This window comes from Hyperolius riggenbachi, chromosome 2 (assembly GCF_040937935.1).
Source record: "Hyperolius riggenbachi isolate aHypRig1 chromosome 2, aHypRig1.pri, whole genome shotgun sequence".
Lineage (NCBI taxonomy): Eukaryota > Metazoa > Chordata > Amphibia > Anura > Hyperoliidae > Hyperolius > Hyperolius riggenbachi.
This window is the reverse complement of record NC_090647.1, coordinates 558,712,786-558,726,827: the sequence shown is the minus strand read 5'-3', so window position 1 is coordinate 558,726,827 and position 14,042 is coordinate 558,712,786. Positions and strand designations below refer to the sequence as shown.

General features: G+C 44.9%; 1 protein-coding gene across 3 annotated transcripts in view; it reads right to left on the bottom strand.

Annotated features, from left to right (window-relative positions):
• The window catches only part of CASR (calcium sensing receptor), a 123,036-nt gene that overhangs the window by 35,262 nt on the left and 73,732 nt on the right, over nucleotides 1-14,042 (bottom strand). For all 3 annotated transcript variants that reach the window (XM_068266248.1, XM_068266250.1, XM_068266249.1), the window contains 2 exons: nucleotides 12,151-12,584; nucleotides 4,856-5,162 (listed from right to left, as the gene is read on the bottom strand). In XM_068266248.1, coding sequence (XP_068122349.1) covers nucleotides 4,856-5,162; nucleotides 12,151-12,389 — 546 coding nt within the window. In that variant the 5' untranslated portion in view covers nucleotides 12,390-12,584. The remainder of the gene's footprint in view (nucleotides 1-4,855; nucleotides 5,163-12,150; nucleotides 12,585-14,042) is intronic.

The window sequence follows — 14,042 nt, the reverse complement described above, 5'->3', positions numbered from 1 at the left end:
TGTACTGATAAACATTAGACTTTCATATATTTTAGATTCATTACACACAACTGAAGTAGTTCAAGCCTTTTATTGTTTTAATATTGATGATTTTGGCATACAGCTCATGAAAACCCAAATTTCCTATCTCAAAAAATTAGCATATTTCATCCGACCAATAAAAGAAAAGTGTTTTTAAAACAAAAAAGTCAACCTTCAAATAATTATGTTCAGTTATGCACTCAATACTTGGTCGGGAATCCTTTTGCAGAAATGACTGCTTCAATGCGGCGTGGCATGGAGGCAATCAGCCTGTGGCACTGCTCAGGTGTTATGGAGGCCCAGGATGCTTCGATAGCGGCCTTAAGCTCATCCAGAGTGTTGTGTCTTGTGCAGTGCTGGTCGTAATGGAGAAAGCTACGCTTACGGATCATTACGCGTAATTTTACGCTATTACGCATTACGAAATTACGCTTACGGCATAGACATTCAATTTCGGTACATGTCTATAATTACGCATAGCACTTACGCAATTACGTGTAAGTATACCGTAATTCAAGTTATTACGTTATGGGCTTACGCGTAAAATCCTACTAGCAATTAATGCGTAAGGTCATGCTGCCAAGCGGAAAAGTTGACGCATGGATCAATGTTAGGTAGCCGCCGACTTTAAGGGTTAATAGCAAAGCCCCCTTAAGTGCTAAGAGCCTCAAATTTGGAGAATATATTAAAGAGATCAGAAGGAATAAGAGGAAAAATTTTTTTTTCAAAAAGACCTTATAGTTTTTGAGAAAATCGATGTTAAAGTTTCAAAGGAAAAATATATACATTTAAAAACCCGCCGACTTTAACGGTTAATAGCAAAGCCTGCTTAAAATTTAGGAACACCAAATTCACAGGGTATATTAAGGGGATCAGTGGGAATAAGAGGAAAACATTTTTTTCAAAAAGACCTTATAGGTTTTGAGAAAATCGATTTTTAAGTTTCAAGGGCGAAAGTGTCTTTTAAATGCGGAAAATGTCAGGTTTTTTTGCACAGGTAACAATAGTGTTTTATTTTCATAGATTCCCCCAAGTGGGAAGAGTTTTACTTACTTCGTTCTGAGTGTGGGAAATATAAAAAAAAAACGACGTGGGGTCCCCCCTCTCAGACCTCTTTAACCCCTTGTCCCCCATGCAGACTGGGATAGCCAGAATGCGGAGCACCGGCCGCGTGGGGCTCCGCACCCTGACTATACCAGCCCGCATGGTCCATGGATTGGGGGGGTCTCGGAAGGGAAGGGGCAGCCAAGCTTTCCCCTCCCCCTCCGAGCCCTTGTCCAATCCAAGGACAAGGGGCTCTTCTCCACCTCCGATGGGCGGTGGAGGTGGAGGCCGCGATTTCCTGGGGAGGGGTTCATGGTGGCATCTGGGAGTCCCCTTTAAAAAGGGGTCCCCCCAGATGCCCACCCCCCTCCCAGGAGAAATGAGTATAGAGGTACTTGTAGTACCCCTTACCCATTTCCTTTAAGAGTTAAAAGTAAATAAACACACAAACACATAGAAAAAGTATTTTAATTGAACAAAAAACATAACCACGAAAAAAGTCCTTTAATATTCTTAATTAACCATTAATACTTACCTGTCCCTTTAAAAGCCAGTTCCCACGCAATGTTCTCGGAAATATACTAATCAGTTACAATGTAACAAAGTTATTACAATGTAACAACTTTGTTACTTTGTAACACCACCGCACCCGACGTCACTCGCCGCTCACCCGCCGGCCGCCGCATACACGCTAGTCCCCGCCGGCTCCCGCCGTCCACTCCGCCCACACCTGTCACTCATATACATGCTGGCACCCATGGGTGCCAGCATGTATATAGGTGACATGTGGGAGAGGCGGGGAGGGCAGCGGAGCCGGCGGGGACTTAGCGTCCCTTCACCCGACAGAGCTCTGAGCTATATTAGCTCAGAGCTCTCGAAAGCATCTTTGTATTTGGGCTCCAAGGAGCCCCATTGGTCCTTAGCAGACCAATGGGGTTCCTTCAAATCAGAAGGAACCCCATTGGTCTGCTAAGGACCAATGGGGCTCCTTGGAGCCCAAATACAAAGATGCTTAGAGAGCTCTGAGCTATAGCTCAGAGCTCTGTCGGGTCCTGCAGCACAGACGCGGCGGCGGCGGCGGTGAGTGACGTCGGGTGCGGCGTAGTTACAATGTAACAAAGTTGTTACATTGTAATAACTTTGTTACGTTGTAACTGATTAGTATATTTCCGAGGATATTGCGTGGGAACTGGCTTTTAAAGGGACAGGTAAGTATTAATGGTTAATTAAGAATATTAAAGGACTTTTTTCGTGGTTATGTTTTTTGTTCAATTAAAATACTTTTTCTATGTGTTTGTGTGTTTATTTACTTTTAACTCTTAAAGGAAATGGGTAAGGGGTACTACAAGTACCTCTATACTCATTTCTCCTGGGAGGGGGGTGGGCATCTGGGGGACCCCTTTTTAAAGGGGACTCCCAGATGCCACCATGAACCCCTCCCCAGGAAATCGCGGCCTCCACCTCCACCGCCCATCGGAGGTGGAGAAGAGCCCCTTGTCCTTGGATTGGACAAGGGCTCGGAGGGGGAGGGGAAAGCTTGGCTGCCCCTCCCCTTCCGAGACCCCCCCAATCCATGGACCATGCGGGCTGGTATAGTCAGGGTGCGGAGCCCCACGCGGCCGGTGCTCCGCATTCTGGCTATCCCAGTCTGCATGGGGGACAAGGGGTTAAAGAGGTCTGGGAGGGGGGACCCCACGTCGTTTTTTTTTTATATTTCCCACACTCAGAACGAAGTAAGTAAAACTCTTCCCACTTGGGGGAATCTATGAAAATAAAACACTATTGTTACCTGTGCAAAAAAAACTGACATTTTCCGCATTTAAAAGACATTTTCGCCCTTGAAACTTAAAAATCGATTTTCTCAAAAACTATAAGTTCTTTTTGAAAAAAAAAATTTCCCTCTTATTCCCACTGATCCCCTTAATATACCCTGTGAATTTGGTGTTCCTAAATTTTAAGCAGGCTTTGCTATTAACCGTTAAAGTCGGCGGGTTTTCAAATGTATATATTTTTCCTTTGAAACTTTAACATCGATTTTCTCAAAAACTATAAGGTCTTTTTGAAAAAAAAAAATTTCCTCTTATTCCTTCTGATCTCCTTAATATATTCTCCAAATTTGAGGCTCTTAGCACTTAAGGGGGCTTTGCTATTAACCCTTAAAGTCGGCGGCTTTTTTATATTATACGGGAGCGTAATATTACGCGATTACGGCAGACTGTGTAATTTCAATGGGAGTCTACGCGTAATTAATTACGCGTAATACCGTAACCTTACACGTAACGCTTACGGTGCATTTGTAGTGAATTACGATGCGTAATTACGCTAATGCGTAATTTCGGCCCAGCACTGGTCTTGTGTCTCTCAACTTTCTCTTCACAATATCCCACAGAAGCTCTATGGGGTTCAGGTCAGGAGAGTTGGCAGGCCAATTGAGCACAGTAATACCATGGTCAGTAAACCATTTACCAGTGGTTTTGGCACTGTGAGCAGGTGCTAGGTCGTGCTGAAAAATGAAATCTTCATCTCCATAAAGCTTTTCAGCAGATGGAAGCATGAACCCACTTTTGAACCAGAAACAGAGGCAGAAGCGCCTGATCTGGGCTACAGAGAAGCAGCCCTGGACTGTTGCTCAGTGGTCCAAAGTTCTTTTTTCAGATGAAAGCAACTTTTACATGTCATTCGGAAATCAAGGTGCCAGAGTCTGGAGGAAGACTGGGGAGAGGGAAATGCCAAAATGCCTGAAGTCCATTGTCAAGTACCCACAGTCAGTGATGGTCTGGGGTGCCATGTCAACTGCTGGTGTTGGTCCACTGTGTTTTATCAAGGGCAGGGTCAATGCAGCTAGCTATCAGGAGATTTTGGAGCACTTCATGTCTCCATCTGCTGAAAAGCTTTATGGAGATGAAGATTTCCTTTTTCAGCACAACCTGGCACCTGCTCACAGTGCCAAAACCACTGGTAAATGGTTTACTGACCATGGTATTACTGTGCTCAATTGACCTGCCAACTCTCCTGTCCTGACCTGAACCCCATAGAGAATCTGTGGGATATTGTGAAGAGAAAGTTGAGAAACGCAAGACCCAACACTCTGGATGAGCTTAAGGCCGCTATCGAAGCATCCTGGGCCTCCATAACACCTGAGCAGTGCCACAGGCTGATTGCCTCCATGCCACGCCGCATTGAAGCAGTCATTTCTGCAAAAGGATTCCCGACCAAGTATTGAGTGCATAACTGAACATAATTATTTGAAGGTTGACTTTTTTTTGTTTTAAAAACACTTTTCTTTTATTGGTCGGATGAAATATGCTAATTTTTTGAGATAGGAATTTTGGGTTTTCATGAGCTGTATGCCAAAATCATCAGTATTAAAACAATAAAAGGCTTGAACTACTTCAGTTGTGTGTATTTGAATATAAAATTTATGAAAGTCTAATGTTTATCAGTACATTACAGAAAATAATGAACTTTATCACAATATGCTAATTTTTTGAGAAGATCCTGTATGGTGGTTGCAGGGATCTGCAACCTACTCGTGTGAGTAATGAGTATAGATGTATATACTTACAACTTCCCATTTATTAACAATACTACACCACTGGGCTCCTGGTCTCTCTGGTAACCCTGGTATTCTTGAAATGCAAGGTCACTAAAAGGATCACCGAAACCCTCCTCCCTTCTCCATAGGTAATTATCTATTTTTCTTTAGGTGGCTTCAGTTTTACTTTAAATAAGGATGTGTTTTGCAGACCTAAGGGGAGGAGCTTGGGTTCCTTTATTCTTCTGGTCTCACCTGAGGTATATGGAAGAGCCCCAGCAAGTTGGCCACGGCGGTAGATATCCCAGAGCCGGTGGCTCCCACCACGGCGATGGTGGACGGCATGTGCTCGGAACAGTTGCAGAAGTCATCCAGATTCAGCGAGTCGATCTTGTTCTGGGCCACGAAGCTGAGCGTGGCCTCCAGAGCCTTAGAGACCGTGTTACACGTGTCGAAGATCCTGTAGCCCAGTGTGATGTTCGGCAGCATGGTGGTGGAGTTGTTGATCTCTTCGATGGCGAATATCATGGCCTGCAACCAGCGGAAGCCACGAAAGTTATATCTGCAATGGAGAAAGAGGAGACATGAGCCATCTGTGAGAAGACGTCAGAGGCCTGTTTACACAGAACGTTTATTTCTCGGAAAATTTACCAGGAACCGTTTTATCCCAGCCATTAATGACCCTTTGATCAGTCGCCCTTTGATCCTTCTTCGGGTCTTCCAGGGACAAAGCTACGCGGAGCTGATGGCATTGTTGCCACCTCTCTGGGGAACGTCCCGCCACAGATTAGCAGCAATACTGTGACTCCTTCCCAGCTGTAGAGGAAACACCTAAGAACTTGGCTTCCTTGCCATGTTTCCTGTATAATTTTATTTCTGTAACTAAACTGCGTGGCTTTGACACAAGAAGTGCTGCTTATCTCAGGATGTGACCAGATCGTCTGAAGATAGGTCTGCAGGGTGTGTATAGGGACAGGTCATTAACACTAAGCAGATGTCTCCAGTGATGGAGCAGAGTGGTGCACGCGAATAGGCACCCAGTATAACAGGTTAGAACTCTTTACTATAGAAAAACATGCAGAGATATGTCATACACCAGCATTGGGTAATGCAGCTTACTTAAAACAGAGAGGAACAACAGAGTGAATACAGGAAATCACAATGCCATAGAGATCATTATACTGCAGTTTAAGAAGTAATCCTGTTGATACTTCCAATATCCAGTCCATAAAGGTGCCCTTCCATCATTCAAGTTTGCAGGCCAATTGACAACCTGATTTCAATAATTTTATCAAATCGGGGTGGGGAGGGGGGTGGCTGGGGGCGGGGGGTTGATTGGTGCCACCACATGGCTGCACAATCGGTTTTTGGGCTGAAATCTGTCAAAAGAATCAATTGGGAATGCTGGTAAAAACTCAGTTGCAAGGGTTTGATTGGGTGCGCTATGGTAATCGTACGGTTCATACCAGACAGACCCCCAGGCGGTGTCCCTTTAAGTGAATGTGTTGTTCAACTCCCCCTCCCCCCCCCTTTTTGTCTGCACTGTTCTGAAGAAGGGGACCCTTGGTGGCCCCAAAACAATTGTTAACTGGAGTGTTGACACATGACTTGAGAATAAATTTTGCTCAGTGAGAAGCTGGAGTGCTAACCAATCTTTTCTACTATTGGACTGTGTTTGGGATGTTGCTTAGCATCCATGGTTATGCACTCGAATAATACGGAAAGGTGTGCCTCTCCCTACCTCTTACCTTTGGCAAAGGTAACACAGGCGCATATAATGCTGTCCTACATGCACCTGGTGTCACATGGAACAGGCAATCGTGGAGGTGGTCACCAGAGGAGGGCAGGAGTTATGCCGGTGGAAAGGTGAACCTTTATTGGCTTGGAGGGATACGTACACTTGGGGTTGGCCCGGCAGGCAGCGGCGAAGATGTGAAAGACCAGGACATTTCTGTATCCTACACATGCAATGAATTGTCTCAAGTTTATTTTCAGTTCAGGTGTGCTTTAAGATGGATTGAAGTAAAGTGGAAAATTGAGCTATGTTCTGTAAAATTCTTTTTTGGGATATCGTGGACAATGCATTCTCTGGGCAAATAAGGAGAAGGTTATCAGTGCCTAGTTCTGACGTAAACAAATACAATATGATGACGAGGGGTAGGGATAGCTTGCACCTTAATGCTGAATTATTATATACAGCTTTTGGAGCATGTGCTGCCATTTATACATCTATTTTAGGTAAGGTCCAGCTTACTTCAGAACTAAACAGCAACCTGCATATACAGTGGTGTGAAAAACTATTTGCCCTCTTCCTGATTTCTTATTCTTTTGCATGTTAGTCACACTTAAATGTTTCTGCTCATCAAAAACCGTTAACTATTAGTCAAAGATAACATAATTGAACACAAAATGCAGTTTTAAATGATGGTATTTATTATTTAGTGAGAAAAAAAACCTCCAAATCTACATGGCCCTGTGTGAAAAAGTGATTGCCCCCCCTTGTTAAAAAATAACTTAACTGTGGTTTATCACACCTGAGTTCAATTTCTGTAGTCACCCCCAGGCCTGATTACTGCCACACCTGTTTCAATCAAGAAATCACTTAAATAGGAGACACAGAGAAGTAGACCAAAAGCACCTCTAAAGCTAGACATCATGCCAAGATCCAAAGAAATTCAGGAACAAATGAGAACAAAAGTACTGTAATTGAGATCTATCAGTCTGGTAAAGACTATAAAGCCATTTCTAAAGCTTTGGGACTCCAGCGAACCACAGTGAGAGCCATTATCCACAAATGGCAAAAACATGGAACAGTGATGAACCTTCCCAGGAGTGGACGGCCGACCAAAATTACCCCAAGAGCGCGGAGAAAACTCATCCGAGAGGCCACAAAAGACCCCAGGACAACATCTAAAGAACTGCAGGCCTCACTTGCCTCAATTAAGGTCAGTGTTCACGACTCCACCATAAGAAAGAGACTGGGCAAAAACGGTCTGCATGGCAGATATCCAAGGCGCAAACCACTTTTAAGCAAAAAGAACATTAAGGCTCGTCTCAATTCTGCTAAAAAAACATCTCAATGATTGCCAAGACTTTTGGGAAAATACCTTGTGGACCGACGAGACAAAAGTTGAACTTTTTGGAAGGTGCGTGTCCCGTTACATCTGGCATAGAAGTAACACAGCATTTCAGCAAAAGAGCATCATACCAACAGTAAAATATGGTGGTGGTAGTGTGATGGTCTGGGGTTGTTTTGCTGCTTCAGGACCTGGAAGGCTTGCTGTGATAGATGGAACCATGAATTCTACTGTCTACCAAAAAATCCTGAAGGAGAATGTCCGGCCATCTGTTCGTCAACTCAAGCTGAAGCGATCTTGGGTGCTGCAGCAGGACAATGACCCAAAAGACACCAGCAAATCCACCTCTGAATGGCTGAAGAAAAACAAAATAAAGACTTTGAAGTGGCCTAGTCAAAGTCCTGACCTGAATCCTATTGAGATGTTGTGGCATGACCTTAAAAAGGCGGTTCATGCTAGAAAACCCTCAAATAAAGCTGAATTACAACAATTCTGCAAAGATGAGTGGGCCAAAATTCCTCCAGAGCGCTGTAAAAGACTCGTTGCAAGTTATCGCAAACGCTTGATTGCAGTTATTGCTGCTAAGGGTGGCCCAACCAGTTATTAGGTTCAGGGGGCAATTTCTTTTTCACACAGGCCCATGTAGGTTTTGAGGTTTTTTTTCTCACTAAATAATAAAAACCATCATTTAAAACTGCATTTTGTGTTCAATTATGTTATCTTTGACTAATAGTTAATGGTTTTTGATGAGCAGAAACATTTAAGTGTGACAAACATGCAAAAGAATAAGAAATCAGGAAGGGGGCAAATAGTTTTTCACACCACTGTATTACAACAGCATGGCTCTGTAGTAAATGAGCCCTTTTCAAAACTGGCTGCTTTTGGTCCAAACTCATTAAAGGACAACCTAAGCGAGAGAGATATGGAGGATGCCATATTTATTTCCTTTTAAGGCCCGGTTCACATTAGCGGTTGTTTGCCAAACGGACCGGATGACCTGACCGGATCCAGACCGGATCCGGATCGGAACCGTACGGTTCTGATCCGGATCCGATCCGGATCCGGTCAGGTTGCATCAGGTGGCAATCAGGATGCGATCCGGATCCGTTTGGCAAAATATACGTAAAAAAAAAAAAAAATGTTGGGGTCTGGGAGGTCAGCAGAAGGGGGACCTGTGGAATCAGGCCCTCTGCTGTTTAGCACTCACCTCCACCTCCGACATGCTGCCAACATCCTGCCAACACCTCCAGCTCGTGCTGCTCCACTCCAAAATGCTTGCCCATGTGTCCCCAGCCAATATCGCCGCAAAAATCCGCATAGGAAGTGGGGTAGAAGATCCGGATTTCTCAGCCAGTGTGTTGTGCGGCCTCCGGTTCCCATTTGTTTGTATTAGGCGGATGGTGCAGTCCGGCTCTGCCCCGGATACGGCTGCCGGAGGGGTCGGATGAAAAAATAGCGCATGTTGGAACGGAGGCCGGAGGCCGGATCCGGCCCGGATCCGGTCCGGCTCCGGTTCTGCAGAACGGACCCATGTGAACGGACGCATAGGCTTTAATTGCTATGCCGTGCGTCCGTTCCGTCCGTTCTGCAGGCGGTGCGGCTCCGGCACGGCGATTCCGGAGGGCCACCGCAAGTGTGAACCGGGCCTAAGCGATACCATTTGTCTGGCTATCCTGCTGATCCTCTGCCTCTAATACTTTTAGCCATAGCCCCTGAACAAGCATGCAGCAGATCAGGTGTTTCGGACATTACTGTCAGATCTGACAAGATTAGCTGCATGCTTGTTTCTGGTGTTATTCAGACACTACTGCAGCCAAATAGATCAGATCAGCAGGGCTGCCAGGAAACTGGCATTGTTTAACAGGAAACAAATATGGCAGCCTCTCTATTCTTCTCACTTCAGTTGTCCTTTTAACACATTTGGCACATTATCCAATGTAAAATACAATGCAGGTGACTCTTGAACTGTTGAGCAACTGAAACAGTATATTAGGAAAGAACTGGACAACATTTTGGATCCAGAGACTTCCCCCTCCCAAGGTAAGTACCCCCCAGGGCCAATTTTTCATTACAGGAACACTTTCAAGAGGCATATAGAAGAATGTAATGTATTATCCATAATTCCAAATTTTATGTTTATCATCCTGGTTTCATCATAGCAAGGAGGTGTTGGTATTGTTTCACTAGAAGCCGCATGACACTTTTTTGGGGTGTTACCTGAGGAAGTCAGTAAAGCCTGCGAAATGCATTGTCGTACTCTATCTCTGTTTAATACAAAAATTGAACTGTTTTAAAGTCATATAGGCTACTATTCTTCAGGAGAGGCAAGTCTTAGATAAACTGGGTTTATTTAGTCTAGAGAAAAGACGCCTTAGAGGGGATCTAATTAACATGTATAAATACATCAGAGGGCAATATAATAGCTTGGCGGATGAGCTTTTTGTCCCTAGGCCTTCTCAAAGGACTAGAGGACATGATCTGCGCATGGAGGAAAAACGTTTTAGCCATTTATTTAGGAAAGGGTTCTTTACAGTTAGAGTGATTAACCTCCCCAGCGTTCAATTTTTCCAGGATTTCTTTGCAAAAAGTGATAAAATTTATTTTTAAAACTTTTTTTTCCCTGTAACTTGCCAAAATGTGTCAAGCAAGGGTCTAGTATACAGTGCAGGAGAGTAGTGATGTGTATGCACGTTTATACTGTTCACAGCATGTTTTTATGGATGGACATTTCTGTCCATACCGCTGGGGAGGTTAAGATGTGGAATGCATTGCCACAGGAAGTCGTTATGGCAAACTCTATACCTGCATTTAAAGGGGGCTTAGATGCTTTCCTTGCGTTGAAAGACATCCATGGCTACAATTACTAGGTAATGCCTAATGATGTTGATCCAGGGATTTTATCTGATTGCCATCTGGAGTCGGGAAGGAATTTTTCCCTTTAGGGGCTAATTGGACCATGCCTTGTAAGGGTTTTTTTCGCCTTCCTCTGGATCAACAGGGATATGTGAGGGAGCAGGCTGGTGTTGTACTTTATACTGGTTGAACTCGATAGACGTATGTCTTTTTTCAACTAAAATAACTATGTAACTATGTAAGTCAACTACTCCCTCTCCTTTTTAAAATTATTTGAATTGTTTTGTATAATTTTGGTCATCTCTATCCTTCAAGAAGACTAAACAGTTGGCTTTACGGTTTGGATTTAAACACCTCTTTGGCTGGAGCTGTCTTGACTGTGGCAAGGTGTTCTAAAGGGTAGGGGCCGCATGACAGAAGACTCTGGCTCCAAAGGATTCGAGGTGGACTTTGGGGGTGGCCAAGCTATTAGATCCTGTTGATCTGAGGTCGTGGGAGGTGTGATGGAATCCAGGGCTGAACCTAACCTGAAACTTTTCTCTGACCCTAAACCACAAAATGACTTTCTAACCTTCTGTATTGGCCATCGGGCAATCTGCAATCAGCACTATTTCCTGCAGCTGTGAGGGTGACAAAGAGACTTGGATCTTTTACAAACTCCCCCCTAGGTGGGACAGTTTATGTTGGGGGTGACATCTGGCCGCTGGCCTATCACACTGTCTCTGGTACTGTAATATGGTGGGGGCAGGAAGGAGACTTGTAAATATCCGCCATACAGACCTCTCACTGCCGCGACTGACTCTGGGCTGACCTCTTCTCTCCGGAGGCCTGTGAGCTAAGTGGTCAGCATGCAGCACACGCCTTCCTTACAGCGCAAAGTTCCTCCTTTCATTTCTCAATAAGGTTTCTGTAAAGGCAAACCAGAGATTTCCAACTGAATGTTACTGAGGGAATAGAAAAAGATTTCAAGGGGCACCAAATGTACATTTGTTCCACAGTAAAATTAACTATAAATTACTTTTATCCTATGTTGTTGGCACTTATACTAGGTTGTAAAATGCTTCTCTCAGAAATCCTCCCGGTAGTTGGGTCAGTCGTCGTCAGTCATGGTCTTCAGGGCGTGGGCATGCGCCCCCATGCCCAGGAGCATTCTGCGCCATGCACAGGAGAGCGCAGCCGGCCTGATTACCGGAGGTTTTCTGAAAAAACGGCAGCCAGGGAGGAAGTCAAGGGACTCCAAGCACCTCATGGGGCTGGAGAAAGCCCCTGGTACGTATAAATTGGACCACACTATCCCCATGAGATTACTTAGTGCAAAACCTGATCTTTACTAGCCACTGTAAGTGGCAGCAACATAAGAAAAAAGTACATTTATAGTTTATTTTGCTCTGGAACAAAGTACATTTTATATATGTTCATTGTAATTTTTACAATTTTTTACAATTTTTCTTGATAGTGGTCCTTTACTCTCACACCTGTTTTTCTGACCACTAAGCATCTGGGAACACTGAAAGCAAAGGACTTTTCTCTACCAGCAGTTAAGCGGGAGAAGGAACTGGAGGAGGAACCTGCCCACGTGGGGGGAAATGGACACGGGTGTCCTCTGAGGACCTTTCTTACCTGGTACACTCTAAGGACTCCGGCCTAGACTCTAAGATCTCGTCCTTTGAATTGACTCCAAAGTGGATGGGGAAGAGGCCACCAAGAATAATGTCCCCTTTCTTCTGGGCTCTGGTGTTCGGCCCATAAGAAGATGAGTCCAGAGCAAAGCTCAGTAGCAGCAGCAGTAGGTAATGGATGGACTGGCTCATCCTTCTCCCGTCTGGTGCCTGGGGTCGGAGGAAGGATGGAGACAACATGGGGCATGAAGCACAATGTCCACGAGAGGCTCCAACAGCTGATCACTCGTGTCCCAGCTATAGTGCACCGAAGCCCGTGGCTTCATCTCTACAGTCCAAGGAAGGTTGTCGGCGTGTCGGTAAAGTCTCCAGTCTGGTCTTTTCCATCGCTATATCTCTGAAATCCGGACGTGCCGTCATGTGAAGGCCATTGCCCTAGAAACAGAGGACACAGATGAGAGCCTGTTCACTCAAAGATTAGAGGATCGTGCATACATAGGACATAACTATGCTACGTAAAAACCAATTTGCCACCGTCCAAATCAGAGAACTCTGGTTACCTATTGTTTACATGTGCCACTGTTATATCAGCAGTCTGTACAGCTACCCTATACATCAGTGCTGTTGAACGTCATAGGCATTGAGGGCCAATTTTTTTTTCAGACTACAAGGTGGATAGTTTCCACAGTACCAATAGAGGGATAAAATACACTTATTATCTGACAGCGTCCCCCCTACAAAGAAATACACATGATCTGGCAGCGGTTTCCACAAAATACACATAATCTGACAGTGTCCCCCCTACAAAGAAATACACATAATCTGGCAGCATTCTTCCACAAAATAAACATAATCTGACAGTCTCCCCCTCCAAAGAAATACACTTAATCCAGCAGCAGTCTTCCACAAAATACACATAATCTGACAGTGTCTCCCCTCCAAAGAAATACGCATAATCTGGCAGCAGTCGTCCACAAAATAAACACGATCTGGCAGCGGTTTTCCACAAAATAAACATGATCTGGCAGCATTAAAATACCCATAAAAAAACACCAGGCAGTGTTCCCATTTATTAAAGAGAGTATTCCTGTGCCTCCGATATCCCTGGAGACAGTCATGCACCTGAACTCCTGAACTATCCTGGGTGGTTACTCCTTGTCAGTGTAGCAGCTGCAGCTACATATCTCCTGCCTCACACTGAGTCGACTAGTAATGTATTTCCGGGTGATGCGGTTGGAGTGTGTATCAATCTGCATCATCTCACACTCATTCTAGCCCACATGTGTCGAACTCTAGGCCTGGAGGGCCAGAACCATGCCAGTGTTTAGGATGGACTGAGAAAGAAAGGAATGTGTTCTACCTGATGGACCACGCCTTTCCTGATTCAGACCCATCAATTCATTTGAGCTGTATCAAAAATGTGTGAGGATCTCGGCCCTCGTAGGACCAGTTTGACATACCTGTTCTAGCCGGTCCAGCGTGGGCTAAGATCGCTCCGCTGCCGCTCTGCCTACCAGGACCTTGGAGGGGGTTAAAGACGTGCACAGTGCTGAGCCAGTGACTGGCAGGATGCAACAGGAGGCCTGGCAGGCTAGATGCGGCCCACAGAACGCCAGACAGCAATGCTATACCTCATCCTGATCCTCAACCTTCCGCCCATTTCCCAGGACTAATGGTGTGTCAGCATTACTTACAGATCTGTGATGTGTTTTCCACACATCAGGTCTCAGGATACAGAGGGATACAGATTTTTATATTAGGGAAGGCATCCCTCCCAATTTTTGAGATAAGAATGAGGGACACTTTAAGACACACCCCCGTCACACCTCTAATCACGCCCCCACCACACCCCTAGTCACGCATACCACAAAGAACTCAGAAGCAAAAGATGTA